We start from the raw sequence: 23882 nt of genomic DNA on the forward strand, positions 1-23882 counted from the left end.
GCCTGAACAGGATGGAGCAGTGAGGAAAGGACTGCCACTAAAGCACTCAAGCTGTCATCCCTGTTTGAGGTGCAGCTGCTGCAATCCTGCCCAGCAGCTGGGTTGGACACTGCAGTTTGGGTTGGTCCAGGCTGTGTAATAACACCTGACAACATCCTACTGCCACCAGCCTCTGTCATTCCAGTGTGGCCAATGGACTCGTGGTAGCTCATGGCTGTTGGGAATGGCATATTGGATGTATTTGGATGCATTTCGAGTGTTTCCAAGTGTGAGTTGCTGCAAATACAGCAGTGTGGGAAGGTGGGGTGAAAGCCTAGGTCAGGCAGGTACTTGGGGTTTGGGCTTCCCATGTGGAGGAACATTCCTGGTTTGGGAAGACTGGAGACACTGTTTGCTTCTCAGGCAGGTATTTAATGCATGTTAGGATTAGGCAACTGTCTTTTGCTTTCAGGTGCTGAGGTGTTAAGAGGGAGAAGTGTGTGGGTGAGTGTAAATCAGCTCTGTGCAGGGAGAGCTGCCTGTTTATACCAGGGGATTTAGGCTTCCAGATATTTAATTTCTGGTAACTGTACTTCAGCTTGTTGAAACATTTCAGTTTTGAAAAGCCTCTTGTGGATAATGAGCCTACAGGGAGCCACTGCTCCCAGGGAGCCTCAGACTGGGGAGCAGGAGTGGATGTGGGCCTCATGTTAGCAGTGCAATTAATGAGCAAGTAGGTAGCCAGCATTTGCAAGAAAAATCCGGGAGAGAGGGGAATAAAACAAAGTGAGAGAAAGAGGTTTTTTTTGCCTCCCTTGAAACCAAGGTCAAGCACTGCTAACCTAAGTTTAAAATGTCCTATGTGATATGTCACAGGGTGAGGCTGAGGGATGTAGGAGATGGTTCTGCTTTGAGGCCTGGGGTCTGCCTGGAGAAGACTCTGGAAGGGCTCTGCCAGACCCAGCAGGAACCTTTCATGGTCCTCCCAAAGCTGTCCCAACTAAGGAGGAGAGGTTTGGTGTGACCCACTCCCTGGTTCAGGGGGCTTGTGCTGGAGAGTGCCCACCTCGCCTGCAAACCAGGATGAGAAATGTCCCTGCTGAGCACCTGGGTTGACAGTTTGATATGTCACAGGATCCAGCCCTCTCCTCCTTCCTGCCCATGTCCTGGGACACAAAGCTCCACTGGGCTGGCAGAGCCATTCCAGAGCTGGCTGTGGGGCACAAGCCTTCTCCAGGCAGACCTCCAAGCAGAACCATCTCCTGCATCCCAGTGGGTGTCACCAATGGGTAAATGGGCAGGAGAAAGGACCACTGGTAAATGGACACGAGGGGGAATGGGAGGAATCCTTACACCACAGAGCTGTGTGCTGGCCCTTTCTGATGAGCCATGGAGACCAAGCTCCTGCTGAAAAATGTTAGTCACAGTCCTGCCTGGCCTCTGCTCCCCACTCACACCTTGTGTGAGTGGCCTGTTAATTATTACAAGGGAAATGATGAAGGCCAACGTGCATTTAAGTCCAGTGTGAGGGAGAAAACCATCAGTTTTCTCAGAGCCATGAGCCAGCAGACCACAGCCACCACGGAGCTGCCTGGGCTGCCAGGGGACAAGGCAGCAGCCTTTGCAGTGGCAGACATCGTCGTGGTGGTTCTGTACTTTGCCTTTATCCTCGCTGTTGGGATATGGGTGAGTCCCTGAGGGGGCTGGGTTTGGGTCTGCCTGAGCCAGAGAGGTTTTGATGCTCCCTGGACTCCTCAAAGGGGTTTGCCTGCAAATGGCATCCTCTGCACAACTTCTCCCAGGGCCTGTGGAGCAAATTTGGGGGTGACAGGAAACCTTCTGTGAGCCTTCACTTCCATCCCACATGGGGACAACTGTGGGATCACTCCCTGGATGTTGTTCTGGGAATGATGCTCAGCTCCTGTGCTGCAGAGCAGTCTCACATCTGGGTGTGGACAGGCAGGAGGGAAAAGAAAAGCCAAGGTTGTGCTAAAGAAGACTAAAATGGGACCTTAAAAACTTTGAAAAGATTGTTGCTAATGATTTGTTCCTGTTGTTTGGTGAAGGCCTCTGTCACAGACACCTACTGTGTTCTATTTGGCTGAGCTGTTTTTTCTTTCCCAGTTGGTACATCCAGGGAGAAGTCATTAAACAGGTACAAGCAGCTTCTTTCCAAAGCACGACTGTCAGAAGCCTGCACAAAAAGGGGCAGAAGCAGTGTGTGAAGCCTGGCATACTTAGCAGATCCATAAAACTATTTTGGAGCTGGTGCTGAGGCCAGGCACTAAGGATTCTCCTGGCTTGGTCTGACTCAAGGAGGGTGAATGGAAGAAAACACTTTTTCCTGTTCTTTTTCCTGTTCTTTTTCTTGTGCTTCCAGTCATCGGTACGAGCAAGCCGGGGCACTGTTGGAGGATATTTTCTGGCTGGACGATCCATGTCTTGGTGGCCTGTGAGTGAAATGCTTCCCTCTGTTTTTCATGGTTTGAAAGCAATTCCAGGTGTGAGAGCAGCTCTGGTGAGGGAACACACCCTTTACATGTTGTGACTGTAGTCTTGAGATGGAAGGGACAGATGAAGGATCCATAAGGAATCATCCCACACATCTTTGCCAGTGGAGCTGCCAGGCCAAAAGGGTAGCTCAGTACCTTCAGGGTTTTCCAACTCACAGTTTCTCAGCTAAAGTCAGCAATAAAAATGTTCCCATTGATGAAAGTTGGGGAATGCTGGCTGCCTAGCTGGGTTGGAAACTTTTTTGGCTTGAACTCACCACTGATGTTCCCAAGTCAAGAGAGCATTAGGTAATCTAGGAATGTGTTATCCAGTAAAGAGCACTTAAGCACTGAATTAAAAATAATCCCTAATCTCAGGACTTTGAGCCCTTGCTATTTAGTGCAGGGTTGAGTTTATTGACTAACGATGTAAAGGATATAAACTTCAAACCACTGAAGTATAAATCTTCACTATGAAGGAAAAAATAATCTATTGAAGGCACCTTTTCTTGGGACTGAAAGATGCATATAAAGATAATTTAGAGTTGGAAAGGAGTAAAAACACCACAGGAATAAAGATTCTTCTCAGCCAATGCCAGACTCTAGAACCATATATCTCTCCAGTGAGTCGTGGGTAACGGAATGCACTTCTCAACCAAAACAGGTTTTTTCTTTTTTTCCTTTGGCTGTGCATTGCCCATAAATTCTCTAGGCTAGATTTTCAGCCTCTTCCACCAGAGACACATACACCTCTCTAAAATCTGTCATTTCTCAATGTTCTTTAAACTTCTGCCTCAGCCAAGTAACATTTAATGCAAAAGCTAAGTTTGATGGTTTTCTCTAATTAGGAGGGGGAAAATTAAAAGATACTAAAATTGAATATTTCTTTCTCAAGCTTGTTTTTTTAAACAAGATTTCTGTGGGTTTTTCTTTTTTTTTCTATTAAAAAAAAACCCCCAGACAAATCCCAAAACATCCTCACTGCTTTTGGCCTCAACCACAGGTGGCTGCAGAGGTTGTTTGGTACAGGTCAGCTCTTGCCTCTTCTGAACTCTTTTAGGTTCAGAGCAACATCTAATGCTGTTCACTTCCCAGATTTGTTTGTAAGAACTGATTCCACCTCTGCAGCTCTCCTGCAGGCTCAGCTCCTTGTGTCCTTCACCTTGAGTACATGACTGGCTTATCTGCATTTTATTAGAGTGTTTTTATGAGAGTGACAGGTTTCAGCTGTGCATTAAATAGCCTCAGCTAAGACCTGATATTAAATTGCAAGACACGGGGAGGCAGAGCAAGGGTCAACAGGGTCAGAGATGGCACCTTGGCAGCTGCCTAACAAGGGAATGGAGAAATCCACCGTGTTTCATGGACACGGAGGAATCTGTGGTGTCACCAGGCTCCCTGCCCTCTGCTGTGCCCCTGTAACAGGTGTGCTTCTCAGAACCACTGCCAAAGTGAGCCCTGATTCTGAGATTAAACTTTGCACTGAAGTGGGGGCAGTGGAAGGAAGCAGGAACATGCTTTAATATATAAAAACTGGGGTTTTTTTGAGAGGTGAAGGAAAACCCAGCTCTGCGCCAGCACCCAGCTGCCTAACCACAAAGCAATGAAATCCCGGGGAAAGAGACTTTCTGGGGGGAAATACTTGGGTTGATAGAGATTCCTCAAAGTGACTGTCTGAGTTTTATCCCTGTGCCCTATTCCAGATTGGAGCCTCCCTGATGTCGACCGACGTGGGCAGCGGTTCGTTCATCGGCCTGGCGGGCACGGCAGCAGCTGGGGGCATCGCTGTCGGGGGCTTTGAGTGGAATGTAAGTGCCAGCTCTGCTGCCAACTAAGATGTCACTGTTTACAAAGGGATTGGGGGGTTTCTCTCCAAAATCAGGTGTTTAACAGTATCAGCAGCAACAAGTGCTCAACTCTCAGGAGAGAAGCCTGCAGACATTCCGACAGCCTTGGAAACATGAGATCTTTATTTTAGTTTAACTGGAATTCACTAGGATTAGTAGCTCTTTGGCCTTCCCAGTGGTGCATGGCCTTATTTTTAAGCTTTAGTCTTTACTTGTGAAGATTAAAATAAAAGATAATGAATGCTTGAAAGGTATTTGGATAATCACAGGATTCTTCTGGGTGCAGGGAGCTGAAAAAAAAAAAAAAGCAAAAGGAAGCAGCATGTGCTCCCATATTCACTGTAAATCCATGAAAATCAGCAACACTCTCTTCACCTGGCAGCTGCCAGAAGGTGGCACCTCTGGGGTGAACATCTGGGTGTGAAGGCAAGTCTGATTCTGCCCTGTTGAAGTGGCCTGGAAAATTGCCACTGACACCACACAAGAGCATGAAAACCAAGCCCTTGGTGTGTGGTGTTAATGAAATTTCTCAGCTGATGAGGAGTGGGATTAGTGCCAGCCTCACAAGAACCATCACTCACCTAACTCTGAATCTCTTGTCTGCCTCAACAGAGAATCAAGCACAGGCAGGGCCCACCAAAAGCTCTCTCCTGGGGTACATATTCTCTGCAATGTTTTTTTCTAGACCATTAAAGTCACCTTTAAATCTTTTGTGAAGAAAACAGAGACTGTGTTGAGCTTGGTGCATGTAGGACATAATATTGCTGTACTCAAAGGAAATCTATTCAAGTCACTTTAGAAGCTCATGAAGACAAGATTGTGTTTCAGGGCAAATCTAACTTCATGAGATCAGATTAATTTATTTCAGATTGGAAAGAGAACTTACATATACCATTACTCTCCTCCTGTGCCATGGGACATCATTCAGCTGGAGGGATCATATGATCATCTTTCACCACAGCCAGTCTCTGCCACTGCAGGAGCCATGGCTGCTCTCAATCAGTCACAATCTCTGCTCATAGGGATCAGGGTTTCTTTCTGAAAACTTAAATAACTGATCAAAGTAAAAGTAAGGATGAAAGATAATGGCTGGAGATAACCAGGAGGTGAGGTTTTATGATCCAACGGCTTTCATTTACCTTTAAGTTCTCCTGTTTGGGCTTTTGCTGGGAATTGGAGAAGAAATACATGAGGAATGCCTTTACACTTTCCAAAAGACTCTTCACCTGTGGCAAAGCAACTAAAGTGCCTCTTTATCTACCAGTGACAGAAGCACATCTGCACCAGCCTGCAAGGAGAACATCCCAGCAGAGTCTTGCTGTTGCTTATTTTTATGCTCCGCAGGGACAGCCTGCTGCCTCAGCCTCATCACTTGCTAATCGAGCAACAAACAGATGCTCCCATCCTGCTCTGAATCACTTAACTCTTCACTGCCACAGCATCAGTGGTTTTAAAGGCCACCAAATACACCACCATCTTTCAGAGAACCAGAGCAACAGCATACACCACCTTGCTCAAAAAAACATGGGATGGAAGAGGAAGCAACACCCGTGACAGCGAGAAATACAGGCCTTAGGAAGAGATCTTCAAAAGCTTTTGACTGAATTGTAATAATTCCTCCAGGTGCTGGCTCATCTTCTGAGCAGGGAGAAAAACTCAGTCTGCTTCTCCAATACATCACACGGCACTGTACCTTTCTTCTTTCTTAGGATGGCTACTGACAGAACAGGGGGAAGCTGTCCCATGTGTTGAGTCCTGTGCCTTTATTCTCTGTCTCTTTAACAGGCCATCTGGCCACTGCTGGCTCTCGGCTGGATCTTTGTGCCAGTTTACATCGCAGCAGGAGTTGTCACCCTGCCTGAGTACCTGAAGAAGAGGTTTGGAGGGCAGAGGCTGCAAATCTACACGTCCGTGCTGTCCCTGATCCTCTATATATTCACCAGGATATCCGTATGTACCCAGCTGAACACCACCCTCGTGTCTAGGGCAGGGAGAGGGCATCCTGGTACAAGGCAGGGCTGCTCAGAGAGAGCTCCTTGAAAGGACCAGCCCTGCTCCCAGGAGCAGCTGCAGTGTGTTAGTGTGCTGCTCTTGCCTCTGTATTGATCATGGAGACCTTTCCTAAGAGAGAGACAGAGCCCTCATTAAACAGCAATGCACAGTGAGAACTTTACAGGGATGTGCAACTAATTACTAAACAGTGTAAGTACCCTGGGCTGTCTGCCTGCTTTTCCTTTTCTATCACATCAAACCTTAGGCATCAGAGATAGAGGAAGGGCTGCATTACCCCATGAGGAAATCTGGCTGGCTGCACCTTGTAGAGATGAAATTCTCTTAAATGATCATAAACCTGCTGTTGTGCTTGTAGTTGAGTTTTCAGCATTAGGTATTTTACGGTTGTTCCTCTTTCTTTTTCACTTGTGTTGCACAAAAAGGGTACAGTGAAAGGGAGGTAGGTTCTGGCTTAAGACAAAATGCAGCATCTTTTCTGAATTGCTTGTCGCATTGTACCCTGCTGGTAACCAAAACCCAGTGCACTGGCTATACCAAGTATTTCCTCCTTTTAAATGTCATTCACAAAGAAATAGAAGTTATGCTCAGATATTTGCTAAGAACTACCTGTGCCCTTGGAGGGAGAGCAGTGTATTTGAGAGTCCATTTCAGGGACTGAAGATGTCAGTCTTTTGTCTCCAGCTGATTATTCCAAGGTCAGTACGAGCCAGTTTTCACTAGACCCTTCTGAAATATTCAGATGTCAAATTGCCTTGGGAGACACTGACTGGAGATAAAACACTCATGTGGCTTCAAGGTCCTTCTCCCAGGCTTATTATGTCTCAGCCCCTGGGAGGAGCATTGAGAGGAGTTCCAGGCTGGAAGTGTGGGATAGATTTCCCCCTCTAATGGGCAGCTCTTGGTCATGTCACCCACTGCTCTCACCACTGCTTCCAGCTTTGCTCTGTGGGACTGGAGCACAGCCCTGGGTGACAGAGTGAGCGAGGTCTTGCAAAAAGGCACTTAAAGCCTCTTTACCTGTGAGGGATAAATGGCAACTCTCTCCTGCAGCAGCCCACAGTGAGCACAGCCACACAGACGAGGTATGAAACAGAGCTGTCTTTCAGAGTGACCTTCAGCAGAGCAGCATTTGCCAGTGCTTTTCAGAGCAGGACCCTGGCCCCCATCACTGCTGTTTCATCTCAGTGGTTTCTCCTCTGTGCAGCCAATTCACGCGTGGCTGACGGATGTGGCTGGGGGAGTTTATGGCCATGACAGGTGCTTTCTATTAAGCAGAGCTATTGTTTGTGGAGAGCTCATTTAGCGGCTGGCTGGACAGCAGGCACTTGGTTACAAGAAGGATTTTTCTCCCTGTGCTTTCTGCCCAAACATAGGTCAACAACCAGGGCACTGCAGAGTCTTCTTGGCTTGCAAAGAAAACAGAGTTCTCAATAAACAGTGTTGTCAGAGGACTGATCCTGCATGGCTACAGAGGTGGTTGTGTTTCCTGCTGAGAAGCCAAACCCTAGAAGGGGCAGGGATTCCTGTGGAGTACTGGCTGTGGCTGTCATGTCTCAGGCCCACAGAGGTCAGGGGTTGCACTGACTCCTTGCTTTTAAGGTGCTCATTTCAGATACAGCAAATGGAATTCTTGCCCCATCCCTTCTCTCTCCCTTGGCAAAGGTCTTCACCCGTATCTCACCCCACACCACACTCACAGGTGTCCTTCTACCTTCCTTTCCCAACATAAACATCTCCCATATCACCTTCTGCAATTTTGAGTGATGTTATCTGTGTAATTCCAGGTTTCATCTGGTTTCTGGTGTCACTCTGCCAGAAGATCCAAACAAAACACAGCAGATGGGACTTTCTGTATTTCTAGTGAGGTTCTCAGCAGGTATAACCTGTTTTTCTGGAGTCGCTCTAATGTGCTGAACTGCATGAACAGAAAAACCACCTGTTGACCTTCTCAGATAAACCAATCATGGTACAAGACATCAGTTACTCTTTAGGAGTCTTTCAAGAGGGAGTGTCTCTGGAGGCCACCAAGAGGCAGCCCTGGGAAGAACAAGGTCTCTGCCATTTCCCCCTCTTTCCCTCCTGTGTCTGCCTGTGGATACAGTCACAGGAGGGAAAGAGGGGGAGATAGCAGAGACCTGTGTTCACAGTCACCAAAAGAAGTGACAGCTTACACCAGTCCTTTTCTGTGCCAGCCAGGGTTCTATGACTCAAGATGGTTTTTATTTTTATGACTTTTTAGTCCCTTGGCGTAGCACCTTCATTTTCACCCTGCTGCTCTCCCAGATCCTGTGAGCTCTGACCTGGAGGAAAGTTTTTCCTTACAGCAAAACAAGGTTCAGAGCCAAGAGTCCCAACAGCTCTTCTCCTCCCCTTCCAGTTCACCTTGCTGGTGTCCTCCCCTGTCAGTGCTTTGAGCCGCAGAGGGCTGCAGGCTGCTTTATTAGATTTCACTTGCACGGAGCACTACTAACACCAGACTGCCCTTGGTATTTTTATTCCAGACAGACATTTTTGCTGGAGCATTGTTCATCCAAACTGCTTTGGGCTGGAACCTCTACTTGTCCACTGTGGTCCTGCTAGCAGTGACTGCTGTCTACACCATAGCTGGTAAATAGCTGGTTTTAAGGGACATATTATGAACTGGAGCCTAGGACATAAGTTTCCCATTTCCTACAGAGGGGAAAGAGTATTCAGGTGCTGGTCTGAGGGAAAGATTGCCCCAGTTGCTGGTAGTACCTGCCTTGTCACTCCCAGCTGTTGGAGACCTTTGACTCTTCCCCTCTCCCCTCTTGGCCCATGGGAAAGTGGTAAAGGGGGGACATTACTGTTTTTAGAGGATTTTCTAACACTGCACAAGGCTCTGGACTCCCTCTGTGCTGGAAGTTACCACTGCCCATATTTGCTATTTTCTTCCCTTTCTGCAAAATTAGCAACTTTAGCTGTTAAGATGCTGAGCTGCCTCCAAGTTCTCTCGTGAACATGGAAAACCTTCCACACTGTTCCTCATGGGAGGGCTTGTCACAGCTGTGGGCTCCAGAGGACCAGCTCAGTACCAGCTTCTCCCAGTGGGTCTGTCCTGAAATCCCAGGGCTGGGGCTAAAGAAAGCTTTTTTCCAGGTGAGGTGCCTGTTTCCCTGTGCATGGTGACGCACTGACTGCTGTCTCTGGTTCTCCTGGCAGGGGGTTTGACTGCTGTGATTTACACAGACGTGCTGCAGACCCTGATCATGGTGCTGGGAGCTTTGGTCCTCATGTTCATAGGTAAGGGGAACCTGCAGTGGCACCACACAGCACTTTGGTGGTCCCGAGGCCACTAGACCTTAGCAGGGTGCCTCAACCTTTCATGTGTGGTGCAGAAATGAGCTTGAACCACTCACAGAAGTGGTGCCAGCACAAGTCTCATTCTCCAAGCCATCATAATTTCTTCATCCATTGCACTGACTGTATGGAGGTGAGGCTCTGGCTATCTTCACCTCACTGGAGTTGCCAAAGAGCTTTGGAACATCGCACTCTCAGAGCCAAATTCAGCTCTCATTAAGCCCATGTCAATTCAGAGTAACCCTGCTGACTTCCAGTGTTGACTTTTGGAGTTCATGTGGGTGCAACCGAGCGTTATAAAAAAAATAAAAAGCAACAAGGAAATTACAATAATCAGTCTTTGTTTTAAGCCTTCTTGGCAAACAGAAATATCTAAACTAGGTATATAATTTTTTTCATGTTATAATTTCCTGCTCTAGCTTTTGGAGGGTGTATGAGTAAAAACTAGATGCTGATGACATTGCAGGGACTAGGATCATGGAGGTTTTCCTGCATTGATCCTTTTCCAGAATCTACTGTTTAAACCACAAGGACTCTGGGCAAAATCCAGCTGACTTCTGTAGAAACTTTGACTGCAAAAAGCAAGGGTGGAATGAAAAGTAAAGGAAATAAGAGGTAGATAAAAGAAAAGTAATCACGAGACTCAGATTAGGCAATAACTTTGCGTGATGCAACAGCCCTTAAATCACTGGCATTTTCTTTACAGGATTTGAAAAAGTTGGCTGGTATGAAGGACTTAAGGAGAAATATAGTGCAGCAATACCAAAGATCACAGTCCCAAACACAGACTGTCACCTCCCACGTGCAGATGCCTTTCATTTGTTCAGGGATCCCATCACAGGAGACCTTCCCTGGCCTGGCCTTGTATTTGGTCTCACCGTGGTGGCTCTTTGGTGCTGGTGCACTGACCAGGTAAATAAAATCTTTCCCTCAGCAGACAAACCACCACAATGTTATTTTCAGTCCATTCCTCAGTCTGTGGATCTGTAAGCTGAAAAATCACTGTGCCTCAGTGTGCAGGAGTTGCTACTTTTTTTTACTGGTCTAGACCAGAATGTCTCACTCCTTCCACCTTCTCAGCAAGCTGCTAATTTTATGCATTTCTTAGTGCAGTGAGAACAGGTTGTTTTCATCCATCTTTATCCCACTGTGGGCTGGTGAGTACTGGGAGTCTTCACGCAGTTAGAATGACAAGGATATAAAAATGTGAATCTGGAGCTGGCTGTGCTGTGACCTTGAGTAGACCTCCAGACAATATTCCTCCATTCATATTCCCAGATGTCTCATGTCCCTTATTCCTTTCCAAGCTACAAACAAGGAAAGCCGAGTGTGCTCCTCGAGATGTGGTGCTTCTGTACTTTCAGGTGGGATAATTATGAAACCCCACCACTGAACTTTTACCAAAACACCCACAGTCTGCTCCACTCCGTGTCTCTTGCTGCCATACAGCTGCTGTCTCCAGCCCTCAAGGTGGCTTCATTTCAGTCAAGGATGAAATTATTCCTGTAAAGGAAATTTCCACGCTGCCCTCTCCTGTAGCTCATGGACTGAGCTCTGAGTGGTGGCAGCAGGCTGCAGTCAGTGAGGTGGGAAAGTTGTCCTTGGCATGAAAAACACTCTGGGATCCTGTGGGATGAAAGTCATCCCTGAGAAGCAGAGACAGAGAGAATGGATCCTGCTCTCTCTGCTGTGCTTCTCTTTCATTCTCTGCTCCCTTTCTGCACTGGTTGCAGGTGATGGTCCAGAGGTCCCTCTCTGCCAAGAACCTCTCCCATGCCAAAGGTGGATCAGTGCTGGCAGGATATCTGAAACTCTTCCCTGTGTTTTTCCTTGTCATGCCAGGAATGATCAGCAGAGCTCTTTTCCCAGGTAAGCCTTCCCATCTTCCTTGACACGGGGCTCCATACCTGCTGTGACCACTAATCCCACACAGGTCTGCCAGCACTTCTACATCCTAGAAACTGCTGTCCTGCAGGAATGTTCATAGAGATTCCTGTTGCACCATGGTGTTCCCAAACCCTCACTTCACCTCCAGTTCTCCCACAGTGGCAGAAATCCCTAGGAGTAGCCATAAGGGACATACTTTGCCATTGGGGGCATATAACTCCATGCTGTGGACATTGCATTCATCTGTCTGTCTGGAGGCAGACAGTGAAATTAAATTCATGGAGCACTTAGGTTGTCCTTCAGATACCATGGATTACATCCATTAGGTATTTTGGAATGTTTTAGCAAACTCCCACACAGATTCATTTAGGACCTGGTGGATTAGGCTAAACCAGCATCCCTTAAGTCCCAAGGAGCTCTGATTGCTGGTTTCTCCAGAGCTTTCTCCTTTCCAGGAAAAATCACTTGGTTGGAAGGACCACTCCCAGAGGAAAGAGCCTATTTCCCAGATTTCCTAAATAGGAGTGAGTGAGCCTCCAGCATCCCTGGGAACCCAGCTGACAGGTTCATGGAAACAGTCCAGCTCCCACAAGTGACAAATCATCAAGGATTACAGTTATGCAACACCCAGGAGAGTTTCAGCTGTATCCTGAACAGAATTTGAAAATGTCATCTCAAAGTTTCACCTCTATTAGATGATATAAAGCATTTTCCAGCTCCACTCATTGTAGCTGTATTCCACCTCTGCATTTATATGAAACTGCACAAGGCATCAGGATTTATTCCCTTGATCTGAACAACCCATGGCTCGGTGGGGTTTGCACTGACTCCTTGTTGTTTCCCTGTGTTCCCCAGATGAAGTGGCCTGCGTGGACCCAGATGTCTGCAAAAGGGTCTGTGGAGCTGCTGTGGGTTGTTCCAACATTGCCTACCCCAAACTGGTCATTGAACTCATGCCTGATGGTGAGGAACACCCTTGTGGGGATGGGCTTGAGCCAGGCTCTGCATGGGGGGATCAGGCTGCCCTCACCCATCCTAAGGATGCGGAAATCTCACAGCAGATATCAGACAGCAGGATGGAAAAAACAGCACTCAGAGGCCTAGGGCCCAGTCCTGATTCTCCTTCTGTGTTTGTCTCCCGCAGGGCTCCGGGGTTTGATGATTGCAGTGATGATGGCAGCCCTGATGAGTTCCCTCACCTCTGTTTTCAACAGCAGCAGCACCCTCTTCGTGGTGGACATCTGGCAGCGCATCCGCAGGCAGGCCTCCGAGCAGGAGCTGATGATTGTGGGCAGGTCCTTGCATTTATTTATGTCTTGTTCCGCTCATCATCTGTTCTGAGAGCAGCTTTTACATCCTCCAGGCTGGACTCACTGAGAAAAATCTGGTGCCTGCAATATAGAGCAGGAGGACAGCTTGGGAAAGAGTGTTGTGTTTCCCAGCTTTATCTTGGATAGGCCTGGTCAAGGAGAAACTCTGAGTGTTCCACTGAGCTAAGCAGATAATTGCCTCTCTTCTCTCTAAACTTTTTATAAATACTGCTTTAAACGTAACTTTTAGAAAAGCCAAAAGTGCTCTTGAGTCATTGTCACCAGAGGTCTATAAAAATGTTATTTTTGCATCAGACAGGAGTGATATGTTGCAATTACTTCTTTTTTTTTTCTAATAATTTTTTCTTCAGGGAAAAGTGCAGAGCTGAGCCTCCCAGCTTTCTGTCTCTGTGATAAGTTGTAGTGTCCTCTGCAGATGAGCTTTGGTGCTGTGTTCTATCAGGGGCATATAAAGCTCTCCTCCAGACAGGGGAATTTAGGCTGCATTCAGTGTGGAAGTTTTGCTCTCCAGTCATGAGCATTAAGGTCTAAACTTTGCTGAGATGTGGCTGAGTCTCCAGGCAAACTCACACTTCACCATGGCAGAGTGGGTAGAGGACGAGGACCTCTTGTTCAGCACTAAGGACAAACCTCTGTGGCACACAGTGCAAAGGCAGAGGAAGGTTACAATATTCACCTGAGACCCCAAACACAATTTTAATAAGTAGCAAATGAGTTGGAATTTGGCAAAGGCAAGAGACTGAGCACATTACCTGTCTGGAAAGGTGGCAGAAAGATTGCTTCCACAAGCTACCAGCTCCCTCTTTCTGTCATATCCAAGAGCAAGGTCACTGAAGACTGTGTCACACTTTAGGACGCACCAGGCTCACATCAGGAGAACAATTTTCTCTTTTCCTGTGTACACAAGGAAAGGTTCTCAAGAGTGATCTGTAGATTTTTTCCTTAGAAAATTCCAAGTGAAACTGGGAGTGTGTTTTGCTGCAAATCTACCTGCAGAGTTAATACAATTTTATCCTTCTCTTTCAGAGTCTTCACCCTCATCCTTGTGGTCATCAGCATTCTCTGGATCCCAATGGTTCAGTCAGCCAACAGTGGAAAGCTCTTTGACTACATTCAGTCCATAGGCAGCTATCTGAGCCCACCAATTGCAGCCCTCTTCATCCTGGCAATCTTCTGCAAGAGGGTTAATGAGCCTGTAAGTGAAGTGTCAACAGCCAATTGATACATGCATTTAATTTGATAAAATAAACAGATATCTCTTCCCTCAGTATTTAGCCTTTGAGACTGTTTAAACTCAGAGCCAGTCCAGCTCAGGAGTGACAATGACACAGCCTTTCCTGGCATGCCTTAGTGGATCTCCAGTCTCCAGTGGGTATGGGCTTGATTCTGAGAAATCACTGCAAGTGGTACTTTTTGGCAGTCCCATCTGAAAGCATGAAAGGGAAGTTGTTCTGCCATTTAGGGATGACGTGTCAAAGGCTCATTGGAGGAGTGTTGTTAGGGGGAGATTCTTGCATTATTTGTGTTCTGTGTGCTTCATGTTCAAGGGCAAACGAGAGAAAATAAGGATTTTTACCTGAAAAAATTCTCCTTTGATGCACCTCAGTGTGGATTTCCATCAGGCATAAAAAGTCTTGGGAAAGAGGGAGAGGAGAGGGAGAACTACAGCCAGTGGTAATTTGCAGTGACCTTTTCTCTGTGCTTGCCTTTTCTCAGGGTGCTTTCTGGGGCCTCATGGCTGGCTTTGCTGTTGGTCTGGTTCGGATGATCATGGAGTTTAGTTATAGTGCCCCGTCCTGTGGGGAGGAGGACAGGAGACCAGCTGTGCTAAAGGACGTGCACTACCTCTACTTTGCCCTCATCCTCTTTGTCCTCACTGCCATTGTCATCGTCCTCGTCAGCCTCTGCACCCCAGCGATCCCTGAAGAAAAGGTAAGTGCCTTGCAGCAACACCCTTTTCCCAGAGCCCTGTTTGGATACCAAAATTCCCTGAGATCTGCCCCTTCCTGCTCCTGCAGTGGCTAGGAAATGGTGTGTCATGCATATGCTGCCAGGAAGCCCTTGCTCCTCAGCTCTCTCTATTCCCCAGACCACAGAGTGTTAATGCTGCTGAGCACTGAGTGCTTCAAATTGAGTGTGAGTTCCCATGCTGTGCCCAGAGCTGGGCAGACACCACAGCCCATCACAACTGCTATGGAAAGAAAAGAAGAAGGGGAAGGAGATGAAATCACATTACAGAGCACTGCTGAGGAGGAATTAAATATATCTAATTGTAGCATCTAGCCTGCTTCAGCAGAGCCAGCATCAATCTTGCAGGCAAACAAGATTAATATCTTTTGCAACATGGGCATTTAGGAAAATAACATTTTGTCCCAATGTGATCTCAATTAAATTTAATAACTTTGAGGGAAGCACAACTTTCTTTTACTTAGCACATTAAAGTGGTGCAGAGCTCGGAGGTTTTATATTACAAAACCTTAAAGCAACTCTTCCCAGTCCTAAGTTTTAAAGCAGCTGCCAATATAACAAAAACCGCCGTCTACGTCTCAGCAAAGGTTACTGGATAGATTAAAAAGACCTATTTTTTCCTGTCTAACTGCATGAGAGAGAAAATGCTGTGATGGCATCAATCTGTTGCTTCCTCATAACTTGAAAAGCATTAACCAGCTCCATCGATGTTTGATGGAATGTTATAGGTGTCAGAGAGACCCCGCTCCTGAAGATTACATGAAAGCAGGTGCTCAGATAGGGGAGAGGAGGGGGGAGAGAGGCTGGCTTTGTGTCTGCTTGGAGATAAACTCTCAGCTTTTATTAGCTATCAGAGGATCCACATGGGAGAGAGAAATACTGGCAAGGAGGCACCATTAGTTCTGCTGCTTACGTTGTTCATGACTGCTCAGGGGTGGCCAGATGGTTGCCAGCAATTAATTACTGTGGTTTAATGAGTTCCCACTTATCATCTGACCTGTGATAGCTAAACATGTGCAGTGCTCCCTGCCCACAGCAATAGCAAGATAAGATGCATTAACACAGCACTGGTGAACAGTGAGCATCAAACCAGCAGTTCAGGAGATGGAGAAACTGGCCCCAGCACCTCCAGGCTTTTTAGTCTGACCTCAGAGGCATGAAAACACTTCAAGCATCTTCCAGAAGGGGCATTTCAGCATGGACTCCACTATAAAAGAATTAGAGAAAGAGCTTACAATCTTAGATTCCCCAGGGGAGATTTTCAGTGGTATTTCTACTGAAATGTGTGAGTTTATAGGTGCTGGATGTAAGTGACCTTATTTAACACATTCTTCAAAGAGCCAGAGGTATGGTCAGGCAGGGCAGGATTCTGTCTGAAGCAGCTGTGTGCAGTTATCCCAGAGGAACAAAGGATGAGAAGTGGTGACTGCCCCACCTCAGGTGCCTCTGGAGAGCCAGGGAGGGAGGAGAGCTTGCTGAAGGGCAGCACTGGCCAGGAACTAACATCAGCTGCGCTTTTTGGGGTAAATTTTCTCAACAGAGATGTTCAGGATAGCCTTTTGGTATGCCATGGACCCCACATAGTGCTGAGCTCAGTGCTTGACCCCTCTGTAAGAGATTCTGTTGTAGAAAATGAATGAGTATTAATGATACTGCCTGAGGCACTGAAAGGCTGGACACAGAGACCCAGATCAATCGTTTGGTATTTGTGATGACCATCCCATGTGCCCCCTGCTCCACAGTATCTTCCCACCACAAGGAAAATGGGATGGACAGCCAGGAAATCCATGCCACTAAGCACTAGCTCATCCCCTCTTTCCATAGCTCAGTAGGAATGGGAGAGTCTGTCCCCATTTCCTTTTGTCTGATTCCATTCAGTTTCTACTATTTATCCCCAATTTCAACGGGAAAGGTCTGCCCTTGTTCCTCAGAGAACAGCCAAAGGAAGGCGTGGGGTTTAACTGAAGTGGGAGACAACACTGCTGGGTTTCTGCCTGTCTGGCAGGAATGTGAGTGGGCAGCACTGAGACGAAAATATTCCATTTTCCTGGGTTAGATACAGCCCAGGTTTTGCCCTAGACATGAGCAGAGGTGTGGGTTTGGACCTTCACTTCTGGTGACATGGTTTCTCATGGTTTGCTCCCTCATCTCCAGCCAGTCTGTGGCTGTGCTGTGCTGGCTCAGGCACAGAAGTGTTTGGGGAAGGAAGGGCAGGAGGTGGAGATCAGGGTAGATGTGCCAGGCTCTGACTGTCTGGGTAGAAAGTGGCACCTGGTCTTTGTGTTTGGCCAATTTGACTTGGCATGCACGTGGGCAAACCTGTGGTGAAGAGCCTGAGTCTCCCTATGACAGTGGCTGGGAGGGGGACGCTGTGCTGGGTGTCCTGCACCCAGCAGAGAACCTCTGGAGCTCTGGTGCTTCCTGGTTAATCAATTCCCTTCCTGAGCCTCGGGTATTTCTCCCTAAGACTCACATGGGGCTGGTTCTGCTCATCCTTAACTGCAGTGCTTGGGGATGGAATGATGAAAGGCACGGTACAAGAGCTAGGAATTGTGTCATTTGTTTTGTCAAGCAAAAAGAGTAGAAAAACAAGCCAGCAAAGACAAAGCTGAGGAAATACAGTGATAGATCATACCTCAGCAGATGTAAATCACCACAGCTCCGTTGCCTTCAAAGACCAGGAACAGCTGTTGAGCACAGTTATGTCACTTTGCACCAGCTGAGGATCTACACTGGACAACTTTAAATATTGAATCTCAATGCTTTTGAGATAGTAAATGGGCAAAAGGAGAAAAGAGATTTGTATCTGATGTTGGAGTGGTACAGCTAATGTTCCTGGCTTTAAATGAATTACAATCTGAGAACTGCAAGCTGTAGCATTTTCTCCTGCTGTTTTGGACACTCTCCCATCCCTGTGGTGATTGATGCTGTGCTGGAAAACAAGTATGCAAGGAATTTGTTTGGTATGCTCCAGAGTTCATATGTCTTCATTGTAGGTAGTCCATATTGTGTCACGCCGTCCTTGAGAACCCTGCAAAAGAGCTTACAATTAAATTTGAGACTGTGAAGCTGAAACACAACTGTCAGGTGCCAGATGGCATTTTGGAACAGAAGGATGTATTCTAGTTTACAAACAACAAAAGGAAAACTTTGCTGAGTTCTTGCAAACTCCCTTGCCCAAGGAGACTGTGAGGGAGAAAAGGGAGGGGAAGAGCCCACAAAGCAGTGAGTGCTGCACCAGCAGCCAGCTCCCCAGGGGTCAGGGCTCACCCAGTCTGGCTGATGGATTGGCAGTCCCACCCCGTGTACTCTGGGCTTGGGATGTTCTCCCTGTGTCTCCAGGCACAGCTTCAGTAGCTCCTCTTGGAGCACAGCTTAGGAGGAGCACCAAACCCACCTGGGCTGGTCTGAGCCCACCCTGAGAGCTCTGAGGGGCTGCAGCTGGAGCTCCCACAGCATCACTTGGTGGCACTGGGAGCCAGACACGCTCAGCTCTGTGGGTGCTGACAGGAGCAAGCTAAGGGGGGACACAGGGCTCCCCCAGCAGTGACTCTGCAGATGGGGGCAGAGCCACAGGGCTCCCCAGGACCCAGCACAAGGCTCCCTCCAGCTCCCCTGCCCTTGGACAGGGTGGCCTTAGGCAGCACTTCCAAGGTCCCAGTCAGTAAAGCTGACACAGCTCCCTGCAGGCAATTTGTACTGAAGTATTTTCCTGCTTTCTCCAGGCACTGCCACCACCTGCCTCCCCTCCCCATCCCTTTGGGAGGCTGTGCCAGGCAAGCCCAGCCAGCCCCGTGGAGGCCTCCATGGGCACACAGAGCTGCTGCTGAGCCCCCCAGCAGTGGCAAAGAGCAGAAAGGGGGATCTCAAGGGACACATCCAGCCCAAACCCACCCGAGCTCAAAGCTGCAGGGCTGGGGTGGAGCTCTCTAGGGTGGTGGTTTGCTTTGCCATGGCAGAGGCACCAGCTCCTGGGTGGGTCAGAGGGGTGATGCCATGAGGTTGCCTGTGTCTGTGCTGCTTTCCATGGGGAATTGCATCCCTCTGGTGGAATCCAAGCCCCAGGTACACCCCAGCTCTTGAAAATTTTGCTGCAATGTGTAAAGACAGTGGTTCAGTGACACATGAGAAGAGGAGAGAAAAGGAAAAAAAGTTTTGGAATTCCTTTAGTACCCTGAAACTTTACTATGTTCCAGTGACATTTCCTAAGTGATTAAAAAAAAAAAAATCACAGAGAAAGATGAGGATCGTCAAATCAAAGCAATTTAGCACTTCATGACAAGAAAGATTAGCCCTGCCCAATGCTCATCTTGGTTGAAAATGATTTAAATAAAGCTATAAATCTTCTGGAAATTATGCAACATTCTGTGTCAGCTGAAAGCTTCTGCCTGGATTTGTGTGTGCAAAATTAAACTCACGTTACTTTGTAAGTGACCCATTGGGGAGGTTCATTTCCATACGGGCAGAGCAGGGAGGCAGCTGCTCCTGGGGCACGTGTGTGACTTTGCCTGCCCTGCTGTCACCACTGCAGCCCTGCCCTGTCCCCCTGTGCCAGGCAGAGTGGGCTGGAGGGGGAGGGCAGCCGCTGGAGCTGGCAGCTGCCTTTGGGAGGGATGGATGAGCCTGTCCCTGCTGCCTGGCCTGGCCAGGACAGGGGTCAGGAAGAGCCACCGAGATCCTGGGCATGCCAAGGTCAGCCACAGCAGCAGCAGGCCTGGCTTAACCCCAAATCTCTGAGCTCTGGGGTGTCTGGTCCCCCACAGCTGCCAAAGGCCACTGAGGTTTGCGAGATCGATGTCTCCTGTGCACTCCCTGTGTTCCAGGGAGACTTTCAGGCTTGCTCAGGGATAACAGTTCCAGAACTTAGGGATTTGTAAAGCAGACTGATTGTTCTTTGTGGCTTTCTGCAGAGACAGGCAATGTCTTGTACTGGCCCATCAGAGAAATCTGGAATTAGAAAAGAAAATCTTCTGAAAGCATAACAGCTGTCTGTGACTGACTGTATCCAGAGAGGGTGTCTTGGCTTCTTTTTTGATTTATTTTTATTTATTTGACTTTATTACCCTTCCCTGTTGGAGGGCTGCCATTCTGGATGCAGACCATCACTATTTCAGATCAATCACATGAGCCTTGCAAATAGGAAGCTGCTTCTCCAATGTCTACTAAAGGGTTACTCCTCTGAGACAGGGACAGAACAAGTTCTTTTAAAAAATGGAAGGTGACAAACTAGAATATTTCACTTTTTTTTTTTCTCAGCTTTTCAACTCCAGCTGGATGGTGCCAACCTTCTTACCCAGGGTGTGGGCACCTGTGCAGGAAGGAAAGGAGGGAAAATGGGAGATCACCCCAACCAGGACTCGGCATCACCTTGGACCTGCGTCCCCCAGGGAAGGAGATGTGGCCACATTGGACAGACAGGCAGTGACCACTTTCTCTCTGTTCCACTTTGCAGCTGGATGGTCTCATGTGGTGGACCAGGCACAAAAAAGCACCTGCCATAAACCTGGGAAACAGTGAAGCAGCACAGACTGACCCAGAGCAGAGTGAGAAGGAGCTGGTGGAAACTGCAGCTTCAGATGACAAGGAGGAGGCAGGTAGGGCTCTGTCTGTGCAAAACACACTAATGTGCCTGGGGGTGCACAGCCAGGATCCCATAAAAATCCCCACAGTGCATGAGGGGCCACCTGGTGCATTCACTGGAGCTGGGGCTTGTGTTTACACTTTTAAGGAGGTGACAAATGAAAGTGTTGTGGTTCTTGGTCCTCCCAACACACCTTGATGTCACATCCCTCTGAATGGCTCAGAAGAGCTGCCATCCCTGAAAAAAGAGCACCAAAATAGCAGCACAGCCTGAGGGGACCAAGAGACCCTGGGAGCAGACATATGCACTTTGTGGATGCCCTAGAATCCACAGTCCTCACTTTTCTCATTTCCATGATGCCGACAGGATCTTTTCATCTTCCCTTAGGATGCAAGCCATGGTTAAAACTCAGACTTTAAATAACTCTGTGTCCTACCAGAGGTATTTAATAAGAAGTAAAGCAGAGCAAAATGAACTTAAAAGAGTTGTCAGGAGACAGAACAGTAGCAGGAGATGCTATATAGTCTAGTTCTTTTCAGAATGGACAGAGCTTTATTCTGCAAATCTATTAAAAATGCAGTTTTCTGGTTTTGAGCTTAACTTTTGAAGGTTACAGAGCAGGAACCTCAGAATAAAGACACACACAAGATTTCTTCACTTCTTCCATTTGCTGGTCAGTCCAAAGGACACTGGAACCAATCACAGCCAGGCTAAATGGAAGTGAACATCTAAACAAATCCCTTGTTTTTTTCTTCTCCAATAGAGTAAATTTGGGTTGAAGTTGAATGCAGTTATTCAGCATTACTTCTTATTTCTTATCAATTCCTGGTTTACTTTACTAGCTCAGATTTTTATAAACAAATATCTTGCTATTTTGGTAATTAGCAAAGATGAGGAAGGAAATGTGAAACACAGCAGTTGACAGTTTAATGAGGGTTTTTTTCTGGGTAACACCTCTTTTCAAGGCCCTATAACATCCTGTGTTTCAAAAAAGGTTATATTTGGAAAGAACAGCGAGTGAAATACACACAGCACAGGACTGACAATTAAAACACACACTTCACCTGGCATGCCATGTGTAACAAACAAGCTGGGATCTCTCTAAATGGACCATCATGCTGTCAGGAATTTTAAAAGCGGATGGAATCTGGGTTGGGGAGGAGGGGGAAGAGTTTGTTAATTAACTAATGAGTGAGTACTGCAATCAATCCACTGCAATCAGTCTGTGCTGCACATAGTCTAGGGAGAAGGTTTTTCCTTTTCCTTTTCCTTTTCCTTTCCCTTTTCCTTTTCCTTTTCCTTTTCTTCCTTCTCCTTCTCCTTCTCCTTCTCCTTCTCCTTCTCCTTCTCCTTCTCCTTCTCCTTCTCCTTCTCCTCTTTTCCTCTTTCCTATTCCTTCTCCTTTTCTTTCTACTTCTCCTCCTTTTCCCCTTTTCCTTTTTCCTTTTCCTTTTCCCTTCTTTCCATCATCTTGCATCTCTCATGCAAGGTCCCTCTCAAGCCCCACTCCAGACTGGCCAGTGCACCTCCAAAAGACTGGGAGAGGAGAGGGAAGAGTCCCAGCAGGTTCCAACAGCCACGTTTTGGTCCCTTTCTTGCAGCAGCCAGACGTCCCTGGTGGAAGATGGTGTACATGTGGTTCTGTGGCCTGCCCACGGGCCCCACGCCCACCCTGTCCCAGGAGGAGAGAGCTGCCCTGGAGCACAGGCTCACCAGCATCGAGGAGGAGCCCCGGTGGAGGATTGTGTGTGATATTAGTGCTATTCTCCTCATGGCCACCAACATCTTCCTGTGGGCATATTTTGGCTGAGCTGGGGTCAGGAATGGCGTGGCTTTGGTTGCTCTCACCTTCCAGGCTAAGCTGGGATCAGCAGGTGACAGAGCAGCAGAGCCCTTCCCTGGAGGCACTGCTTGCTGGGAATGACTGTGGGGCTCAGTTCCTCCACCAGGGGTGGCCAAAACCCAGCACTGGTCACATCTGGGACACAGGGGACGTGTCCGATAGCACGTGGGACAAGTCAGAAGGTTTGGGGTCAAGTTTATGGGTGCAGAGCTGAGCCCAGCGAGGAGCAAAGGCCTTGGAAGGCCCAGCTGTGGCATGGCTGGGGCCTCTCTCAGGGCTGACTCTGCACTGCTGGGCTTAGGGGAAGGAGACGTAAGCACCAGCTGTGGTTTTTTATATGGCCAAAATTCAGATTGGATCAGTTGGGGACCACTGGATTAACTCATCAGTGACAACTCTGGCTCCCACAGCCTCCCCACAACCTGTGTGAGACCCTCCCTCCCCATCCCACTCCTCGCTGGCATCAGCAGTGGGTACAGGGGGTTTCCTCCTGCCCCCCAAGCCCCATTCTGCCCCCTGTGCTGCACGAGGGCTGGGCTTACCCCAGCCTGCCTGAGCCTGTTTGCTCACGGGGCTGATGCTGCCCCTTAACAGCATTTCCAGCAATAAAGTGCCTGGGTAACCAAGCCAGTCCTGACTCTGGGTTATTGTGGTGATCTGTCCTGTTCTGACACACAAAGGGCTCCCTGGGACCACAGTGACCTGGCTGTGGCAGGGGAAAGAAATATCCTTCCTTGGGGCCTGGATCAGGATCTCACTTGAGCAAGTTTGGGCTTTTCTGACCCATCTTGGTGCCACCATGTAACGTGGCACAGCCAAAATCTGTGAAACCACAAAGAGACAGCAGCACCCACTGTTAAGACTGTGCCTGGAGAAGGCTGAAAATGCCCTCAGGGATGTGACCCTGCATGCAAAGGGCAGGTCCAAGTCACCATGGGGAGGTGAAGGCACACAGAGAAGCAGAGCACCATAAAGATGAAGAAAATGAGTCATGAGCCAGCAAGGAGGGAGAAACAAAGCTCTGTTTCCACCAGGCACAGGAAAGTAAAAAGCATTTCCTCATTCTAAGGGGAAAAAGTAGATTTCTTTGAACAAGGGAACTCAGCACCACGAGCTGCCCATCCGTCCCCACGGGAAGAGGGACACGACACAGAGCTGGTCTTGCCTTTCCAATTCTCAGTTTCAGGCAGGCAGTGCCCAGATTAGAGGGTGGCCTCAAAACATTTAGAGAAAATCAAGTTACCAGCAGTGATTAATAGCTACCAAATGTCTAATAATAACAGGTACATTTTTAGTGCATTTAGAAATATCAGGGCTCTCACCTCCTCACCCTGGGCCACAGAGACCCTCAGCTGCTCTCAGCTTGATGGTTTTATTGGCTTTTTTGGACCACACATCCCCTTAAAGCATGAGAAAGCAACACCAAGCAGGATGAGGAAAACTAGGGCAGCTTTTAAAATATTTTAGATTATTTTTTTCCCCTCAGAAACATTCAGTTCTGCAGAGAGCAGAACTGAATTTTACTAAGCCTATTTTTTTTTTTTTTAATGACAAAATATTTTTGATCTTTGGTTATGTGATGAGTTCTTCCCATCTCATCCCATGGATCCTTGAAGGTAACTT

At 47.7% G+C, this 23882-nt stretch overlaps 1 protein-coding gene across 1 annotated transcript; it reads left to right on the plus strand.

The window, feature by feature from the left end:
• Positions 1-2359: 2359 nt before the first annotated feature.
• SLC5A9 (solute carrier family 5 member 9) lies at positions 2360-22226 on the plus strand. Its single transcript, XM_039711837.1, has 13 exons — positions 2360-2431; positions 4175-4279; positions 6104-6268; positions 8833-8938; positions 9512-9592; positions 10356-10561; positions 11383-11518; positions 12392-12499; positions 12681-12831; positions 13894-14062; positions 14584-14799; positions 20288-20429; positions 22018-22226. The coding sequence occupies exons 1-13, from the start codon at positions 2417-2419 to the stop codon at positions 22224-22226; spliced, it is 1809 nt and encodes a 602-aa protein (XP_039567771.1). The 5' UTR covers positions 2360-2416.
• The last annotated feature ends 1656 nt before the right edge of the window (positions 22227-23882 follow it).

Source organism: Passer montanus, unplaced genomic scaffold (assembly GCF_014805655.1).
Source record: "Passer montanus isolate IOZ18808 unplaced genomic scaffold, ASM1480565v1 scaffold25, whole genome shotgun sequence".
NCBI lineage: Eukaryota > Metazoa > Chordata > Aves > Passeriformes > Passeridae > Passer > Passer montanus.